The 20,176-nt window shown below is 47.8% G+C and overlaps 1 protein-coding gene across 1 annotated transcript in view; it reads left to right on the top strand.

The window, feature by feature from the left end:
* The window catches only part of ANTXR1 (ANTXR cell adhesion molecule 1), a 145,500-nt gene that overhangs the window by 65,201 nt on the left and 60,123 nt on the right, over positions 1-20,176 (top strand). Inside the window, exons 11-12 of the mRNA XM_083454031.1 lie at positions 1,311-1,380; positions 2,767-2,845. Coding sequence (XP_083310157.1) covers positions 1,311-1,380; positions 2,767-2,845 — 149 coding nt within the window. The remainder of the gene's footprint in view (positions 1-1,310; positions 1,381-2,766; positions 2,846-20,176) is intronic.

The following is a 20,176-nucleotide window of genomic DNA, read 5'->3' as shown; positions in this document are numbered from 1 at the left end:
TTAAAAAAAAGTTTTTTATTGAAAGATTTTCATGGATAACAAAGGTATCTATACCGTCCCTGTTTTCAGTTCATAGAGTTCTATCTGAAGGTCACTTACACTCAGTGTGAGATGCTGCTGCCATAGGCATTGTGAGGTTGGGGGGAGAGGTTGGAGAGCCCAGAGCATGGCTGCTTGCATTCAGTTGGTTGCAGTGAGTTTAGTTTGTGGGTGGATGGGAAAGGGGATGTTGGGTCAAATCAGCCATATCAATTTGTATTCTGTGGGGGGGGGCGGTTAGGTTGTTGTCTTGTTGGGCTGTGTATGTAATGAAAGGGAGTCACACCGGGGTGAAGGCATCCTCTTTTGTTTGTCCCCGTGCAGTGGTCCATGTTCACTCCCAATAGGTCCCTCAGTATCTCCCGGGTGCTGCTGTTCTTAATTGTACAGTCATACCTCAGGTTACAGCCGCTTCAGGTTGTGTTTTTTCAGGTTATGGAACTCCGAAACCTGGAAATACCAGAACGGGTTACTTCCGGGTTTCGGCAATCGCACATGCACAGAAGCGCGAAATTGCGCTTTGCGCATGCGCAGAAATGCCAAATCACAACCCGCGCATGCGCGGACACAGGTTATGAACGTGCATCCCACATGGATCACGTTTGCAACCGGAGCGTCCACTGTATAGGATTTTTGAAAATTGCATTTATTTGGAAACATCAGCTGTAGTTTTATTATGTATATACAGTGGTACCTCAGGTTACACACGATTCAGGTTACATATGCTTCAGGTTACAGACTCCACTAACCCAGAAATAGTACCTCGGGTTAAGAACTTTGCTTCAGGATGAGAACAGAAATTGTGCTCCAGCAACGCAGCGGCAGCAGGAGGCCCCATTAGCTAAAGTGGTACTTCAGGTTAAGAACAGTTTCAGGTGAAGAACGGACCTCTGGAATGAATTAAGTACTTAACCCAAGGTACCACCGTATTTGTTTTATATGTGAGGTTTGTATGTGAGCCTAAGCAGAGATGTCTACCCCTGTTTTCTATATCTTATTGTGGATTTTGCTTGCTGTGCTGTATAGCACAGGAGGATGCAGGTTTGGGTGGAAATGGGTATATAACTGGGGATACATAGCTGGGGGTGGGTAAGGGAGATTATGTCTATTTCAGTTTGCTGTAAACTGCAAAAAAAGCACTGTTGCAGAGCACTGTAAGCATGTTCTTTGGTAAAACAAATACTGTCACCCCCCACTTTAATTGCCACATGCAAATGTTGTTCTGCCCAACTCACATGCGCTCAGACTGCCTTCTCTGCTTCTCTTTTCAGATGAGAAACCATTCAAGGTGGAGGACACCTACCTGCTCTGCCCTGCCCCTGTGCTGCGAGAAGTTGGCATGTAGGTTTGTTAGAATGTGGGACGGCTCTTCCCTCTTTCTGTCTTTCTTCTGTTATGCATGTTTTCATTATAAACCTCGAGATTTAGGGGTAAGGTTTTCTTTTTTCTATGACTGCCTTATTCCCTTTTTAATAAAAACCTTTTATCTTGTGGGCTTGTCAGGATTCCTTCTGCACCTTCGGCTGAAGTTGCTGCCATTGATGCTGAAATTAGGCTAACCCAAAGCAGACCTGCAGTTCCACATCTGCAGAGGCAGGACAACCTCTGTCTCGGCGCAGCTGCCTCCATCCCCTTTGCTTCTTTGCAGTTGTCTTTGGCAAGAGTCAAGCTTTGTACTCCTCAAGTCATAGGACGTTTCTGGGTCAAAAACGTACCGTATTTTTCGCTCTATAAGGCGCACCTTTTCCCTCCTAAAAAGTAAGGGGAAATGTGTGTGCGTCTTATGGAGCGAATGCAGGCTGCGCGGCTAAGCCAGAAGCCAGAACAGCAAGAGGGATCGCTGCTCAGCACTCCTTCTTGCTGTTCTAGCTTCTGGCTTAGCCTTCATCCTGCTGCCCTGAGGAGGCTTCGCGCGGCTATCCCTGGCTTTTGCAGGAGGTGGGGGAAGGGAGAGAGGGCAGCCCCTCTGTGCCTTCCTCCACCTGCCGGAAAATCCCACAAGAGCCGCAAGAGTCAGTGACGGCTGCCCTTCTCCCTCCTCGGGGAAAAGCCTGCAAGCGCCGCACAAACACTCCTCGCGGCTCGTGAAAGGGAGCGCTGAGCAGAGCCTGGGATGCATACAGGCTCTGCTCAGCACTCCCTTTAAAGAATTTTTTTTTCTTGCATTCCCCCTCTAAAAACTAGGTGCGTCTTATGGTCAGGTGCGTCTTATGGAGTGAAAAATACGGTAAATTGAATCTGCTTCCTTGTGATGAGACTGAACTGGAAACTCTCAGTGATGTTGTTTTTTTTGTAATGTCTATCTGCAAATAAATGTGTTCATTCGTGGGAAGAATCCAGGCAGATGGGGTGAGTCTTCCCTCAGTTCCCAAGTGATGGGCAAGCGAGCGGGTAGGCTGGAGCCGCTTTCGACATTGCATCCAATGGCACGTTCTTGGCGATGGTGCCTGAGTCTACCCAGCTGGGGGGCGGGGGCAAGACCCACCCATGCGCTCTAGGGCACAGAGCCACTTCTTTAAAACATGGTGCTTAACCAGGCAGCCAAAAGTTGCCCTCACGCCGCCTGCTCCCACAGAGACAGGATTTCATGAGTTGGAAGGGACTCAGGGCATAATCCAGACTCACCCCGCCCTCCAAACCCGCAACATCACATTTTCATGAGCTAGGGGGATTGTAAGTCCGTTCCCGGTTTGGGTAATGACTCTCGCCCTCCCTCCCTTTTTCTAGGGAAGCTGCTCTCCAGGTCAGCATGAACGATGGGCTCAGCTTCATCTCGAGCTCCGTCATCATATCCAGCACACACTGTGTAAGTGACCAGCTTAGAAATCCATCCTTGGGTATCGCTAAGGGAGCATCGAGAGCAATGGCTCTGCTTTGGCTACTGTTGACTTGAGTGGGAATGTGGGCCACCTGGACTGCGTGTCTTAGACACAGGTATGAAATTCAAGGGGAGAGATGATAACGGCTGAAATCTGGCAAGTTTGCCTTTTGATGCTTTCATTGTTCACTGACATTTGCTCCTGCTTATGTATTTTTTGCTCTATAAGACTCACTTTTTCCCTCCTAAAAAGTAAGGGGAAATGTGTGTGCGTCTTATGGAGTGAATGCAGGCTGCGCGGCTATCCCAGAAGCCAGAACAGCAAGAGGGATTGCTGCTTTCACTGCATTCCCCCCCCCCTTGTTTTCCTCCTCCAAAAACTAGGTGCATCTTGTGGTCTGGTGCGTCTTATAGAGCGAAAAATACGGTAATATAATTCTTCTAGGCCGAAGTCCTAGATGCAGTTTCCTGGGAGTAAGACCAGTTGAATTTCATGGGTCTTCTGGTCATAGGAGTGTGCTGCTTAATTTGCAGAGCAGTTTAGGGAAGGGTTGGTTTGGCAGATTCAACTGGGTCCTTTTGGGAACCCCCTCCCTCGAAACAGCCACTTTAGCTCTCATTCTTGCACTGCAGGGGGTTGGACTAGATGACCCTTGGGGTCCCTTCCAACTCTACCATCCTTTGATTCTGTGAGCCCCTGTTTCAGTGAGCTCTTGGTCACTGGACTAGATGTGCTAGAGGATCTCTGCAGCAAGGCTTATCTGGGGAGGCGAGGAGTGTTGTGGAGAATCAAGACTGGTCCAAGAGGCAGTGTGGTGTAGTGGTTAGAGTACTGGGCTATCGCCTTGGAGACCAGACTAAGCCGTGAATCTTCCTGGGTGACAGTCGCCATCTCTCAGCGGAGCCTACCTCACAGGGGTGTTGTGAGGGTAAAATGGGAGGAGGGAGAACTATGTATGCCACCTTGAGCTCCTAGGAGGAACGCAACAACAACAACAAGATGATGATGATAATAATTGGCCACTACCTCACCAAGTTCTGTCTACTCTCAGCCAGCCCCATCTGCCTTCTTAGAGCCTGTTCAGGGGGCAGCCCTGCCTGTTAGCCTCTGTCTTTTGGAATCAAATTACAAGAAATGAGATTCCAGCTAAACATTAGGAATAACTTTTTGAGAATAAGAGCTGTTCAATAGTGAATCAGACTCCCTCAGAAGGTGGTGGACACTCCTTCATTGGAGGTTTCTAAGCAGAGGTTGGGTAGCCACCTGTCAGAGAGTACCATATTTTCTTGCTCTATAAGACTCACTTTTTCCCTCCGAAAAAGTAAGGGGAAATGTGTGTGCGTCTTATGGAGCAAATGCAGGCTGCGCAGCTATCCCAGAAGCCAGAACAGCAAGAGGGATCGCTGCTTTCGCTGCACAGCGATCCCTCTTGTTGTTCTGGCTTCTGAGATTCAGATTCATACTTTCCTCCTCCAAAAACTAGGTGCGTCTTATGGTCTGGTGCGTCTTATAGAGCAAAAAATACGGTATTTAACTGTGGTTCCTGCACTGCAGGGGAATTGGCCTAGATGACCTTTGGGGGGCCCCTTCTAGCTCTACAATTCCAGGATTCTATGACACTCTCAGTTGCCCTCATAGTTCTCAGCAGAGAAGGGGTCACTGGAGACAAACCTGGAATTAGTTGCCCCTGATTGCCATTGGCTTTGGCTCCGCCTCCTGTTGACCTTGCTTGGAGTCCCAAGAGGCACCAGACATTGCTGGTAAGAAAAGAATTGTGCTTGTCTCCCTCCCTGCCTTTCTTCCCCACTGGCCAGCCATCTTCCCATCCTCCTTTGGTCCCATCTGTACAATCATCATCCTGTACATTACGCATTTTGGCTGGAAACCATCTTAGATGCTGGCCAAGAAATTGAGTATCCTGCAGGGTCCGGGCCAACTGCAAGCCGATGTGGTCAAGCAGTTACCAAGCAGAACTTCCCTTGAAATTATTGGGTGTTTCGCTCAAGTGAGGGCGGCCAGATTGCTCCCGGAGGGTTTTGTACAGGCAAAGCTCATTCCTTGTCCCTTTCTCTCAGACAAAACTAGTGCATGTTGTCACGTGGATTCTCAAAACAAGAAGCTAAGTTATATAATACATTTGTGGGCAGCCTAGGGAGCTGCAGTCCCCAACGCTGATGTGGGGGGATTAAAGAAAATTGGTGTGTGGGAGGGTGTGTGTCGTCATCCTCCTCTTTGAAACGCAACCAGCAAAATAGCCTGGAGTCACCAGGATCCTTGACATGATTAATGTATCTTGGTTTCCAAAGCTGCCATGCATGTCACTTTCTGCGGTGCTTTGCAAAAACAAGGTGGTACGATTTCCTCTCGTTTTTCCCTTCCCCAAAGTATTTAATATTTCAGTTTAAGCCCTTGCTGGTAACTCGATGAGAAAAGGACCCTCTGCGCATCATTTCCTTGGGAGAAATCTTCTAGCAGCATGAAACTCATGCTCTCTTGCACCTCCCCAACAAGGAGTGAGCTGGCTGTCGTAGATTTGTGTGAACTGGTTTCCCTTTGGCTAAAGGACTTGGGGGCTAGAAGCCCTCCTGTTCTGAGGCCTCTGATTGCGAATGGAAGGAGAGGGCAGAGAGGGGGCCAGTTCTGTTGATGACAAAAGGATCTCTCCAAACCAAGTGAAGGGGCAGTAAAATGGCAAGTGCAAAAGATTTATACTATCTGAAGAGAAACCAGACTGCATGAGGCATATTTTATTGTATTGAGGGCAATATGATCAAGCAAGGGAACTATTGATTAAAACACTACTGTATCGGCAAATTGGCCGGGTCAGTCTGAAGCATAGTATATCAAATATCTTCTGGACAACAAGTCCAACGATAACACGGAGGCCGTGGCAAAGCTTCTTTCGGTAGTCATACGAATCAAACATGCCCATGACTAAACAAATAACGCTTCAGTCCCCCTTCCCTGGGGGGTTGTCTAGATGTATTTTATTCTGTATCTATGTTATGGGTCATAGACCATAATAAAGATTATATAAATGGCAAGTGCAGTTCAATGTCAGCCACTGGGCAAAAAGTCCTAAGCACTTAATTTGCTGATGGCGGTGACTGATCAAGAAAGAGACTGGAGTGAAAGTGATTGATTGATTGATTGATTGATTGATTGAATTTATATACCACCCTATACCTGCAGGTCTCTGGGTGGTTCGAAATAACACCGTTTCTCCGTCTAGCAGCTGCTTTTCAAAGTTTCAGACAGCAGCCTATCCTGAATGCTAGGTGATTCAAGGTAGATAAAAGAAAGTCCTTATTCATGCTGCGCGTAGTTGAACTACAGAGCTTGCTGCCACAGGAGGCAGTGATGCCACTGAATAATAATAATAATAATAATAATAATAATAATAATAATAATAATTTATTATTTATACCCCGCCCATCTGGCTGAGTCTCCCCAGCCACTCTGGGCGGCTTCCAATCGAGTGTTAAAAACAATACAGCATTAAATATTAAAAACTTCCCTAAACAGGGGTGCCTTCAGATGTCTTTTAAAGATAAGATAGCTGCTTATTGCCTTGACATCTGATGGGAGGTCGTTTCACAGGGCGGGTGCCACTACTGAGAAGGCCCTCTGCCTGGTTCCCTGTAACCTCACTTCTCGCAGCGAGGGAACCACCAGAAGGCCCTCGGCACTGGATCTCTTGGCTGAATGATGGGGTGGAGACGCTTCTTCAGGTACAGTGGTACCTCAGGTTACATACGCTTCAGGTTACATACGCTTCAGGTTACAGACTCCACTAACCCAGAAATAGTGCTTCAGGTTAAGAACTTTGCTTCAGGATAAGAACAGAAATCGGGCTCCGGCGGCGCGGCAGCAGCAGGAGGCCCCATTAGCTAAAATGGTGCTTCAGGTTAAGAACCTGACATTCAGGTTAAGTACGGACCTCCGGAATGAATTAAGTATTTAACCCGAGGTACCACTGTATACAGGACTGAGGGCTTTACAAGGGGATTAGGCAAATTCATGGAGGAGAGGGCGATCAATGGCTACGACAGTTATGTTCTGGCTCCACAGTCTCAGGCAGCAATGCTTCTGAATATCAGTTGCTGGAAACTACAGGAGGGGAGAGGGATCTTGTGCTCAGGTCCTGCTTGTGGTCAGCCATTGTGAGAACAGGATGCTTGACTTGATGGGCCATTGGCCTGATCCGACAAGCTTTCCTTATGTTCTTGAGCCATATTCATTAAAAAGTCCTGGATTCTTTTCCCCAGGCAACTTAGTGTAATTTCTGTTTTCTGCAGGGTTTCCCTGCCCCCCTCCTGTTGAATTGTTAGGAGCTGAATTCAGCATAGAATCATAGAATCATAGAGTTGGAAGAGACCACAAGGGCCATCGAGTCCAAGCAGGAAACACCATCAGAGCACTCCTGACATATGGTTGTCAAGCCTCTGCTTAAAGACCTCCAAAGAAGGAGACTCCACCACACTGCTTGGCAGCAAATTCCACTGTCGAACAGCTCTTACTGTCAGGAAGTACTTCCTAATGTTGAGGTGGAATCTTCTTTCTTGTAGTTTGGATCCATTGCTCCGTGTCCGCTTCTCTGGAGCAGCAGAAAACAACCTTTCTCCCTCCTTTATGTGACATCCTTTTATATATTTGAACATGGCTATCATATCACCCCTTAACCTCCTCTTCTCCAGGCTAAACATGCCCAGCTCCCTTAGCCGTTCCTCATAAGGCATTGTTTCCAGGCCTTTGACCATTTTGGTTGCCCTCCTCTGGACACGTTCCAGTTTGTCAGTGTCCTTCTTGAACTGTGGTGCCCAGAACTGGACACAGTACTCCAGGTGAGGTCTGACCAGAGCAGAATACAGTGGCACTATTACTTCCCTTGATCTAGATGAGAAAGGCTATATACAGTAGATCCTTGCAGCAGCAGGAGCAGCTCTGAAGGCTTGAATTATGCACCAGAGCTCTTATGTAAGAAGTCTCCTTGGGTGCTATGATATTATGTGGTTTTGCCTTAAACAATATTCTGCCTGTATTGTGATGCTCCAGCTGTGTTTCCTTCCTTTTCAGCCTCCGTAGGGAACAGCAGGTTTTATTGCAGTGATTACCAAGTGATGAGTCAGGACGTGCAGTGGTTTGGAGAGGCTTCATCAATCAGTCTCTAGGCTGCCAGGATCACTCTCAGGGCAAGGGAGCCTGAACTGAGTTTCTTTCCGTTCCTTTGGGCCCATCTTTCTTGGTCTTTGGTTGACTTGGACCCTTTTCCAACATGTCCAGTGTGGCTGCTGATTTCTGAGTTGCAAATACTTTCCCTGCCTTTCCATTGGTGCAACCCAGAACCACAATTAACAAACAATTAAACAATGATCATCCAGCAACTGGGGGCGGGGGGAGTACACAGTAAGCAGCAGGTAAAAACCAGTGTGCTAAGGCTTGGTTGACTATTATTTGTTCCCTGCTAGGTACCCAAGGCCAGGGCCAGCCCACCCATGAGGGAAGGTGGGGCATGTGCCTCAGGCAGCAGAATCTATAGGCAGCAGATCCAGCCTCAAAGGATTGCATTGCCTGCTGATGCTGCCACTGCCTCAATGACGGTGACAGCTGCAGCAAGCTCCTTAGCCATGGCATGCTGTCAACGGACCAAGGGGACTAGTAAAGGTAAAGGGACCCCTGACTATTAGGTCCCGTCGTGGCCGACTCTGGGGTTGCGGCGCTCATCTCACTTTATTAGCCGAGGGAGCCGGCGTACAACTTCCGGGTCATGTGGCCAGCATGACGAAGCCACTTCTGGTGAACCAGAGCAGCACATGGAAACGCCGTTTACCTTCCCGCCGGAGCGGTACCTATTTATCTACTAGCACTTTGATGTGCTTTCGAACTGCTAGGTTGGCAGGAGCAGGGACCAAGCAATGGGAGCTCACCCCGTCATGGGGATTCGAACCGCTGACCTTCTGATCGGCAAGTCCTAGGCTCTGTGGTTTAACCCACAGTGCCACCCACGTCCCTCACGGGGACTAGACCAGCCCCCTAAATGTTCCTGGTAAATTAGAGTATTAAAGTATTAGAGCCTGGCACCTCCTTCTCAAAGCCCAGGAAGCTTCTGCCCGGCTTAGGGAGGGAGGTGCGATGCTCATGTATGCAATGTCGGGGCCCCCACTCACTATCGCCCTCACAAGCTGGCACCTCTGACCCTAACCCTTCCCCTACAAAACAATTCACCGCTCGCCACTGCTCCTTGGAGGCCGGATCTGCCATCTCCTCAGCAGTGCCCCCTGCCATGCCACCTCTACAAAGGCCTCTCAGCGAATTGGAGGCACTGCTGGTCTCCTTCCACTCTGAGGGAAGAAATGGCAAGGGGCTGCGCTTTCGGCTCTCCTGGGGTCTTCGCCCGCTTGGTGTGATTCACAGCCACCTCCATGACGGCCTTTGATTCCTTCTTCAACCATCAAGTAAAGGTTGATTTTATTCCCGCCCCCACTCCCTTGTTCCTGATGTAGATCTTCACTCGCCCCTTCTTCCCTGGCAGGGAGAGGGGCGCCATTTTGTGGTTTGCCTCAGGTGCCAAAATCTCATGGGCCAGACCTGCCCATAACTGCTAACTCCTGAAGCTGCCCCCTGTAAGGAGTTCAGTTTCCCCTGCCCCAACCCCATCAGATAGAGGATGTTTTAGCAGCAAGTGCCTAGAAAAAGTGGCCTGGCTGTGACCCGAATCGGGGAAATATTTGACTTTATTGCTGGAGTACAAATCTGGGGCTAGGGTTGGCGCAGGCAGCCCATAAATTCCTGATGCCTGTTGCTTCGCAAACACTCCCCCGCGGACAGTGTCCCTCTCTGGACGAAAGACAGGCACGTCCAGTCTGGCAAAACAAAGAAAAGAATGAATGAAATGTGTATTTCAATCAAAGTGGGCAGGGCTGAGATTTATTTTAGAGCCAAGAGTCTTGTACGTGTTTCCACTGCTTAGAATGTTTTGGAAACTTTTTATATCCTAGAAGTAGCACTCCTTTTTTTCCCTGACTGAATTTTGGTTTGCTCGTGAAACCTGATAAAATTTTTGATTGAAACAGAAATCTAGCCATTTTCAGGTGCTCTGCTGAAATAAAGTTTGTTGCTGGATCCTGCAAAGTATTCGGCTGGGGTGAGGCCACGAGCATGTTGAAGACAAATTGCATTTCAAATACACACTCGTGGGGGTCTGGATCCTGCTGCAGGGCACTCCCCCAACACGAGGGGAAGAGCCGAAAATCCGTCAGCCGGGGTGGAAAACTGGTGCTGAGAGGTGCGGAGGCTGGAAGTGTGTCAGGGATTTGGCTCTTGGGCCCAGCCCACCTGGCCAAGTGGCGCATAAGCCTGGCCTCCATTAGCTGCTTGTTAGCGCACAATATAAGGTCCGTCTAGTTAAAGCTATGGTTTTCCCAGTAGTGATGTATGGAAGTGAGAGCTGGACCATCAAGAAGGCTGATCACCAAAGAATTGACGCTTTTGAATTCTGGTGCTGGAGGAGACTCTGGAGAGTGCCATGGACTGCAAGAAGATCAAACGCATCCATTCTTAAGGAAATCAGCCCTGAGTGCTCACTGGAAGTACAGATCGTGAAGCTGAGGCTCTAATACTTTGGCCACCTCATGAGAAGAGAAGACTCCCTGGAAAAGACCCTGATGTTGGGAAAGATGGAGGGCACAAGGAGAAGGGGACGACAGAGGACGAGATGGTTAGACAGTGTTCTCGAAGCTACAAACATGAATCTGACCAAACTGCGGGTGGCGGTGGAAGACAGGAGTGCCTGGCGTGCTCTGGTCCATGGGGTCACGAAGAGTCGGACACGACTGGACGACTAAACAACAACAACAACAAGTGCACAATATGATTAGCCTTTCTCTTCACCTTGTAGATTTTGAGATTAGTCCCAAACCCTGCTCTGAGATCACTTGGCTTTGAATGATCCAGAAGGGAGGTGGAGGGCAGACTGAGCCCACGCAGGGCAAATGGATCCCCTTCACGGAGCTCCACATTCTTTTTTCCATTCCATTCCATGCGCCAAAAGGACTCAAGTGGCCAAAGGCGGCTGGCAGAAGGTGGAAAACCTTCTGCCATTGGCTTGTGACTGTTTATAGGTATAGGTGCAGAATGAGGCTGGCTTTCAAAAGGAGAGTCATCTTGCGAGCAGAGTTTAAACAACAAATTTAAATTAAATATAAACTGAATATTTAATCATCTCCTACCTTGCCCTTAATGTCCAACTGGCTGTGGAAGATTTAGGAACTTTGCACCCAAGAGGATGAACACGTTTTCTGCTGTAGATTGGCTTTTGTTCCAATTTAGCAGTAAACAGTGAGTTTCCCAGGGAAGGTTGGGGGGGGGGAGAAAAAGACTGAAATATACTCAGAGTCGAGAGTGGATTTCATGCTCTTTATTCAGCTCATAATGGTGAGGAGGAATGGAAGTTCCCCCAGAATGTCTGCTTTATATACATTATTTACACAATGGGCCCCACGTGATTGGCTTATTCACCTGTAGGCCAATCAGGTTGCGGATTCACTTCCACCTGGAGCTGGATTGGATGGCTCCTGTGGACCAATCAGACTGCTGCGTTTTGGACCCTATTGTTCTAGGACCAATCAGACTGCTGCATTCTGAATCCTATTGTTCTAGGACCAATCAGACTGCTGCCTTTTGGATCCTATTCAACTCAGTACATAGAAATTTGCCTAGAAATCAAAGGAGAAATGGAATAAAACAGGGGACAAACAGGAGTGTGGATGAGCCCTCAGGGAACAATTGGGGGGGGGGGGATAAGGTATTTAGACCTATGGTGATTCTAAGGACTTCAAAATGAGGAAGAGAACAGAAAAAGCAGCAGCTCTTTAGGACCCCAAAGATTCCTATTTCCTGGGGTGCAAAGCAACCAACTCATCAGTCCCAGCCATGATTTCGCTCAGTGGCTAAGAACACTTGAAAGGCAGGAGTGGCCAGAAATTGCTTTAAAGTTTTGCCAGTTTGTTTTGCTTTGCTGCTTTTCTCTCAGGAATTGGAAGGCTTGCTTTCTTCTTCTTTTTCTTTAAAGGAAAACTCACAGTCCTCCAGCAGAAGCAGGGTCTAAGTGCCGTGGACTTTCCTAATGTCCTGGGGCACAGCCATGGCCCCATTTGGCCACCTGCCGCCACTAAACCATGCAAACGGGAACCATGGGAGCAGAATTAGCTAGGCTCTCACGAGTCAGAGATGGAGAAATATTCGTTTTCCTTAAGGTTTCACATCCTAAGCAGAATCGCTTAGCAGCGCTGCGCCTTCCACATTCTCACTGAAGCCATTCTGTCCGTCTTGTCCTGGGAACTTGGAATACATTTTTGGCACTACCTGGATTCTGGTAACACTCCTGTCCTCTGCTTCTGCCATAGAGTACGGCCACATATTGCATGGGGGTTTGGTTCCAAGAATTCTGCGTACACACCAAAACCGTGTATACTTAAAACCATGTATACCTCTGCAGCTTAGCGGGTGAATGGCGTTCCCAGAGCCAGCACACTGAGGGCGGTCTTGCCTCTCAAGCAAGGCAGAGAGCTTGAAAGCTACTTACGAGCTGGGTGCCTGCACAATACAAGCTTTGAAGTTCTGCCTTGCTTGGATTTAACTTGGGCAGTTCCAACCAGCTTGCCTTCAGTTGCTTATGGCTGAAACTGTGCAAGTTAAATGCATGTAAGATGTGATCGTGCAGTACTCTGGTCCAGTTGGAGATACCACCAGGGAGTTCTTAGGATCTTTTGCCATACTGAGCTTCTGTAGGAGAAGTTTAGACTACAAAACCCTTCTAGCTTTCGATGTGCACTGCAGTTGATGGTTTTTTAATACATGAAAGCATTCTGCCATGGGCTTGGAATCTTTGAACCATGGCCATAGATGAACTGAGAACGGATACAACATCTTCCACTACAAATCACCAGTATACCAAACTTTGCTGCCCTGATTAAATTTTTCCATTCCGCACTGTATCGTTTTCCATGAAGTCTTGAGCAGCACAAACAAGGTAGATAAAGGCAGGTCAGGCTATATCCCCTGTCTCAAGCATGGCAGTTATTTTATGAGATTCCCCTCGTGTCTGCTTTGGCTGCTGTTCCAGAAACTAGAAAACATTGGATGATCAAAGCAAGCTGGAGACTAAAACCAGCAGAGAGTCTGGGAGTTTTAATTTCCTTTTTATTAGACCAGATTGTTTCAGTTATATGTATTTTTAAAACCCTGTACAAATACGTGATAAAATGAATGATAGACAGCAACTTCCATGCCGCAGAGAAAAAATTGCCCTGTGGAAGCTATGCCAAGTTGCTCTTCTCAAGGCTTCAAAATAAGAGACCTCCGTTTATTGAGGTTCTGCCTGCCTACAGAAAACAGTGAAGAAATCCATTGTTTAGCTGTGCTAAAATCAGGCAGCAACAGCTCATTGCCATCCCTCCAACTAAAGGGAGCATCAAATAAGGGGGTTGTCATTGCCGTTGAGTGGGAACCTGGAAATTCCATCTCCAGACAAAGAATTTAGCTAGTTACTTCCCCAACCTGGTGCCCCCAGATGTTTTGGACTACAACTCCCATCAGCCCCAGCTAGCATGATCATGCTAGGAGATACTGAGAGTTGTAGTCAAAACATTTGGAGGACACTCAGCAGCAAAAAGGCCCCCTCATTATGTCCTTCCTTTCTTATCTATAAGAGGCACCTATGTTCTGTCCTGGATTCCAGATGGGGCCGTATCGCCCACCTGCATGCATGTTTCTGCTGCACATGTTAGTACAAACTGCATTATTTTATTGTTGTTGTTTAGTTGTTTAGTCATATCCGACTCTTCGTGACCCCATGGACCAGAGCACGCCAGGCACTCCTGTCTTTCACTGCCTCCCGCAGTTTGGTCAAACTCATGTTTGTAGCTTCGAGAACCCTGTCCAACCGTCTCGTCCTCTGTCGTCCCCTTCTCCTTGTGCCCTCCATCTTTCCCAACATCAGGGTCTTTTCCAGGGGGTCTTCTCTTCTCATGAGGTGGCCAAAGTCTTGGAGCCTCAGCTTCAGGATCTGTCCTTCCAGTGAGCACTCGGGGCTGATTTCCTTCAGAATGGAGAGGTTTGATCTTCTTGCAGTCCATGGGACTCTCAAGAGTCTCCTCCAGCACCAGAATTCAAAAGCATCAATTCTTCGGCGATCAGCCTTCTTGATGGTCCAGCTTTCACTTCCATACATCACTACTGGGAAAACCATAGCTTGAACTATACTCCATGGACAAAGACAACAGGCATTATTTTGAGCAACAATTTAATACAGCAACCATTCTTGGTCTTCACACTGTTTTCACAGACATTGAGGAAGCAACTGGAAAATGCCCCCAGTGTGTATCCTATAAGATTTCCAGCTTTGAAAGCTAATTTGTGTTCAGTGGTGTCCTGCCAACTGTTGTTTTCTCTGTTTCTCCAGCTGGCAACAATGCTATAAGCAAAACTTTTGGCCGTTTTGGTTTGTTTGGCATATTATAGGCCACACTCGATTTGAAATTTCTACAGATTTACCTGGGTTTTGGTTGAAAAAAACAATTATAAGGCCTTTATAAAAGCCCAGGAGGAGGGCAAAAGTGTTTGAGCATACAGTTTGAGTGTTGCAAGATGTCAAGATGTCAATGAGCAAAATATATGTGTTTAAATCCACCTTTCCCAGCTTGTTAGGAATGGATGAACCATCAATATTGGTTTCTCTCAGCTTCTTGTTTTTCCAATCTTAAGTTCCATTCACCCGCTTTTAGCATCAATTTTTGATCTTTTTCTAATTTTTTTTTAAAGGTCCAGACAAAAATGATAGCTATGTTTTGGTTCCCCTGTTGGCTTGGGGAAGGGCAAATGAGGTGGCTTCACATTCAATTGCAAACAAATTTCTGCCCCAGTCCTGCAATATGGTTCCTTCCACATGTTTGGGACTACAACTCCCATCAGCCCCAGCAAGCATAGCTGAAGGGCAGCAGTTTCTGAAGGGCACCATCTTGGGAAATGTTGCTTTAAATTCTTTGGCCAAAGTCCAAAGGGCTCTGCTTCAGCAAACATTTGTCTGAAGAATGACTTCTAGGCCAGTTGCGTGTGCTGTACCCGCAGGGTATCGTGCCAGCCTCTGAAGTCTTCAGGTGTCCTTTCCTTCGTGGTTAATGGTAGCTTTTTGTTTGTTAAATTCTAAGTTATCTAACAAATGTGCTTTAATAAAAGAAATATGTTACACGTTCTTCCTAGGCAGTAACCAGAGCCAGGCCTCCTTAGTTTCAGCCTCCAGGCTGTATCCTGACCCCAAATGTAATTGATTAGTGCACTACAGCAGGCGATTAATTAAATTCTTTAAAAAGGTAAAGGTACCCCTGCCCGTACGGGCCAGTCTTGACAGACTCTAGGGTTGTGCGCCCATCTCACTCAAGAGGCCGGGGGCCAGCGCTGTCCGGAGACACTTCTGGGTCACGTGGCCAGCGTGACATCGCTGCTCTGGCGAGCCAGAGCCGCACACGGAAACACCATTTACCTTCCCGCTAGTAAGCAGTCCCTATTTATCTACTTGCACCTGGAGGTGCTTTCAAACTGCTAGGTTGGCAGGCGCTGGGACCGAACAACGGGAGCGCACCCCGCCGCGGGGATTCGAACCGCGACCTTTCGATCGGCAAGCCCTAGGCGCTGAGGCTTTTACCCACAGCGCCACCCGCGTCCCTGTAATTAAATTCTTTAAATGGGCTGAAAACCTGCCATCTAAACACATGCAAACGTACCTTCTTTTTTAAAAAAAGATAATCATGATCAGGTTGTCTGCCATGTTTGTGCAGGCAACATTTGGAAAGTTGTGAATGTTGCTCACTCTAGTCCTGTTTAACCTTTGTAAAGGGTGAAACTACCTTAGCTGATAAGTTTTCCCTGAGTGAAGAGTTCATGATTTAGAGGAGTGATGGCCAAACTTGGCCCTCCAGCTGTTTTGGGACTATAGTTCCCATCATCCTTGACCACTGGTCCTGTTAGCTAGGGATGATGGGAGTTGTAGTCCCAAAACAGCTGGAGGGCCAAGCTTGGCCATCACTGGTTTAAAGTAATTCCAAAACCATCAAGCTGTATAATGTTAACTTAGCCTCCCCCAACCTGATACCTTCCTGTTATTTTCTGCTGCAGCTTTTATCAGCCTCAGCCGAAACATCTGGAGAGCACCGGGTTGGGGAAGGCTGCTTTAAAACATCTGGCAACATGCTATGCCTTGCAGACATGAGCAGATGTGGTACAGTATCGCAGAAGGGTTGTTTCTGACGGTTCCAAAAGTCTAAAAATAGCAGCCGTGGTGTTTTTTTTAAAAAAAAATCAATAGAAAATGTTCTTTAATATTTATTTTACAGCAACAAGACTTGAGACATTTATTAATGAGCGAGATCTTTTCAAAGCTGAAGTAAAGGTTTCCTACTGCTGTTTGCTGCATTTGAGCCCATTCTGCATCTAATTGAAAACAATTGTGGAGCCTCTGGCCTCCTTCCCTGGGCTACATTCTCATTTGAGAACCGAAAGCTGCTCAGGCTCCACATCTCCTCTGCTTAAGGGTCAAGATGCTCTTGAAAAGACCTGGGCAGAGATGGGACCAGCCCTCTTCATCTGAATTCTCTCCTGCATATTCACTTCTGAGCAACAGAGCTCAAGGGGAGTGTTGATAAGGTGTGAGGGAATGCCTAGGAGATCTACAAGGATGATAAACAACCTAGAAGAAAAGGCTTAAGGCATTGCATGTGTTTAGCCTAGAGATAAGTAGATTGAGTGAGATAGGGGAGAGATCTTGGCAGGTGTTTCTTGGCCAAATGAGCAGAGGAAGGGCCAGAGTGGTCCTTAAAGGTAAAGGTAAAGGAACCCCTGCCCGTACGGGCCAGTCTTGACAGACTCTAGGGTTGTGCGCCCATCTCACTCAAAGAGGCCGGGGGCCAGCGCTGTCCGGAGACACTTCCAGGTCACGTGGCCAGCGTGACATCGCTGCTCTGGTGAGCCAGAGCCGCACACGGAAACGCCGTTTACCTTCCCGCTAGTAAGCAGTCCCTATTTATCTACTTGCACCCGGGGGTGCTTTCGAACTGCTAGGTTGGCAGGCGCTGGGACCGAACAACGGGAGCGCACCCCGCCACGGGGATTCGAACTGCCGACCTTTCGATCGGCAAGTCCTAGGCGCTGAGGCTTTAACCCACAGTGCCACCCGCGTCCCTTAGAGTGGTCCTTACCCAGCACTGATTAAAGCCCAGCAAGCTTCTTTCCTTCCAAAACTGTTTAACGGAGACAACCCCAGAATCAAGCACTTTTAGCTGGCAAAAGCCTTTGCTTCACCTGTTTAGTTAAGAAGTTTATTATCTTCTCTTTTGCCGAGTCATCTTTGCAGGGGTTTATTGAAATTTAAAGCAAAAGTATTTTTTAAAAACCTGAACAAGGGGGTGGAGCGCGTCCCCTATGAGGAAAGCGTTTGGGACTTTTTCATTGAGAGAGAAAAGGCAAGGAAGAGGTGATGTGACAGACGTTGGTTAAATTAGGCATGGTGTGGAGAAATAAATCAGGTTTTAGTGGATTCTCACCAGCCCTATCCCATGTGGCCCTATGATGCTGGGCCTGGTGGGAATTTTGTCCCCAACCACATTGGCAAAAACTGCTTTATGGTTTGTTTGCTCATTGGTGAGACAACTCTTGAAGAAACAAAGCTTGGTTTAGCATTATGTGCAAGCGCAACCGATGTCTACCACTGGATCACACCGCCTATGCACATGCTTACTGATATTTTCAAGGAATCTAAAAGGTTACTCTTGCCTGATTCTTCTTGAGCAAGACCTGTCGGTTCCAGTGGGATAGAGCTTTAGGGTTCAGACTAGGTAACAGATTAGGAGGTCTCCTACGTTGTTGTTTTATTAAGCTGCAACGCAGCACATCCTGCTTTTTCTAGTCAAGGACTGCACAGGCAGAGAAGCTAGGCTCTTGATCTCCTCTGGTTCTGGGGGTGGAGAATCTTGCAAGGAACTGAGCAGATAATACATCTAAAATCTTGGGGAGGGGCCCTAGGTCAGGGAAGAGAACATTCTTTGCATGGCAGAATGTCTCGTGCCTGGAGGAGGATCGGAAGCTGCCTTATCCCCAGTCAGATTGCTAGACTTTCTAGATTAGCATTTTCCATACTCTCCAGGGATTCAGGTGGTGGTGTAATCTTCCTAAGCACTAACTGAAGATGTACTGGGAGGGAGGAATGTCCTGACTCAGCTTTCTCCATTCATGCATTCATTGACTGCAGTCTCAAGTGAAGAGTGATTCCTTGCATGTGTTAATCATAGAATCATAGAGTTGGAAGAGACCACAAGGGCCATCGAGGGGTTGGACTCGATGGCCCTTGTGGTCTCTTCCAACTCTATGATTCTATGATTCTATGAGTCCAACCCCCTGCCAAGCAGGAAACACCATCAGAGCACTCCTGACATATGGTTGTCAAGCCTCTGCTTAAAGACCTCCAAAGTAGGAGACTCCACCACACTCCTTGGCAGCAAATTCCACTGTCGAACAGCTCTTACTGTCAGGAAGTTCTTCCTAATGTTTAGGTGGAATCTTCTTTCTTGTAGTTTGGATCCATTGCTCCATGTCCGCTTCTCTGGAGCAGCAGAAAACAACCTTTCTCCCTCCTCTAGGCAACATCCTTTTATATATTTGAACATGGTTATCATATCACCCCTTAACCTCCTCTTCTCCAGGCTAAACATGCCCAGCTCCCTTAGCCGTTCCTCATAAGGCATCGTCTCCAGGCCTTTGAGCATTTTGGTTGCCCTCCTCTGGACACGTTCCAGTTTGTCAGTGTCCTTCTTGAACTGTGGTGCCCAGAACTGGACACAGTACTCCAGGTGAGGTCTGACCAGAGCAGAATACAGTGGCACTATTACTTCCCTTGATCTAGATGCTATACTCCTACCACAGATCGAGCACCACAGATAGAACTTAAATACCTCTGGGACAGCCCAAAGTCACATGAAATGCTTCAGATGCAGAATCGCCAGGCATCTGGTCTTGACTCAGAGGACTTCCTGGTGCTGTATTATCTTTAAAGTTATCAACTCCTTAGAAAAAGAGGAGGAGGAGCTCAGGGTTTCTTACATTGCCTCCAACGCAATGCTTGTCAATGGCAGAACACACAAAAGTTCCCAGTTTCCCAGTTTCCAGCTTTAGCAGAGGCCTTTCTGCCCAAGGCTCTGGAGAACTCTAGCCGGTCTCTGCTGCTAAGCTAGAGAAATTGGTGCTCTGACTCAAGAGCTTGGTCTGTTTGCTGGCCAGTCCTCAAGTGCTGAGCCATCGATATGTGTGCATGTCTGAACCTACACCGAAACCCTCACCTCCTCAACACGCCAGGATCAGCAAAGCTCTTGATTGCTACCTTAGGTCAGAGGCAGCCTCCCTATGTGGCCATTCTGCCACCCCCACCCCCCACTTTTGTTATTTTAACTGTCTGGCTCTTTAAAACCAAAGCCGCTGAGCTGAACTCTGGCCAAACCTAATTTTGTCTGCCTGCTTATCCCAAAAGCCTGATGACACCAGTGAGGAATGGCTCAGAAATATTAGCTGGTCTCTGGAAGCAAATAGTCTATACTTGAGATTAAATTTGGAAGCAACGTGATATAATTCATTCGAAGAGCATTTTCCTAACTTGGAGAAACAGCCGGAGTGAGGCACTCCAGAAATGGGGGCTGCCTTGAGATGAACCTACACACCATGACTTGGAGATGGAACAAACTCTGTTTATGCCTGCTCCTTCCTCCCCATCGGCACACCTGAACAGTTTACGTCCTAGTTTGAGCAAAGTGCCGTTTGCAATTGCAAACCAAGTTCTCAAGCCGGGGTTTGTGATCCTGTTTTGCAGTTCTGGTTTGAAGGTGCGAAGTCTGGTGTGATCAAGCCCTGCTTTGCTGCAAAAGGTGTAACAACAAACTATGGTTTGACCAAGTGTAACAGGAGGAGACGCGGGTGGCGCTGTGGGACGCGGGTGGCGCTGTGGGTTAAAGCCTCAGTGCCTAGGGCTTGCCGATCAAAAGGTCGGCGGTTCGAATCCCTGCGGTGGGGTGCGCTCCCTTTGCTCGGTCCCAGCGCCTGCCAACCTAGCAGTTCAAAAGCACCCCCGGGTGCAAGTAGATAAATAGGGACCGCTTACTAGCGGGAAGGTAAACGGCGTTTCCATGTGCGGCTCTGGCTCGCCAGAGCAGCGATGTCACGCTGGCCACGTGACCCGGAAGTGTCTTCGGACAGCGCTGGCCCTCGGCCTCTTTGAGTGAGAT

The sequence above is a fragment of the Podarcis tiliguerta genome (assembly GCF_965153285.1).
Source record: "Podarcis tiliguerta genome assembly, chromosome: 8".
Lineage (NCBI taxonomy): Eukaryota > Metazoa > Chordata > Lepidosauria > Squamata > Lacertidae > Podarcis > Podarcis tiliguerta.
This window is presented reverse-complemented; position numbering and strand designations above follow the sequence as displayed.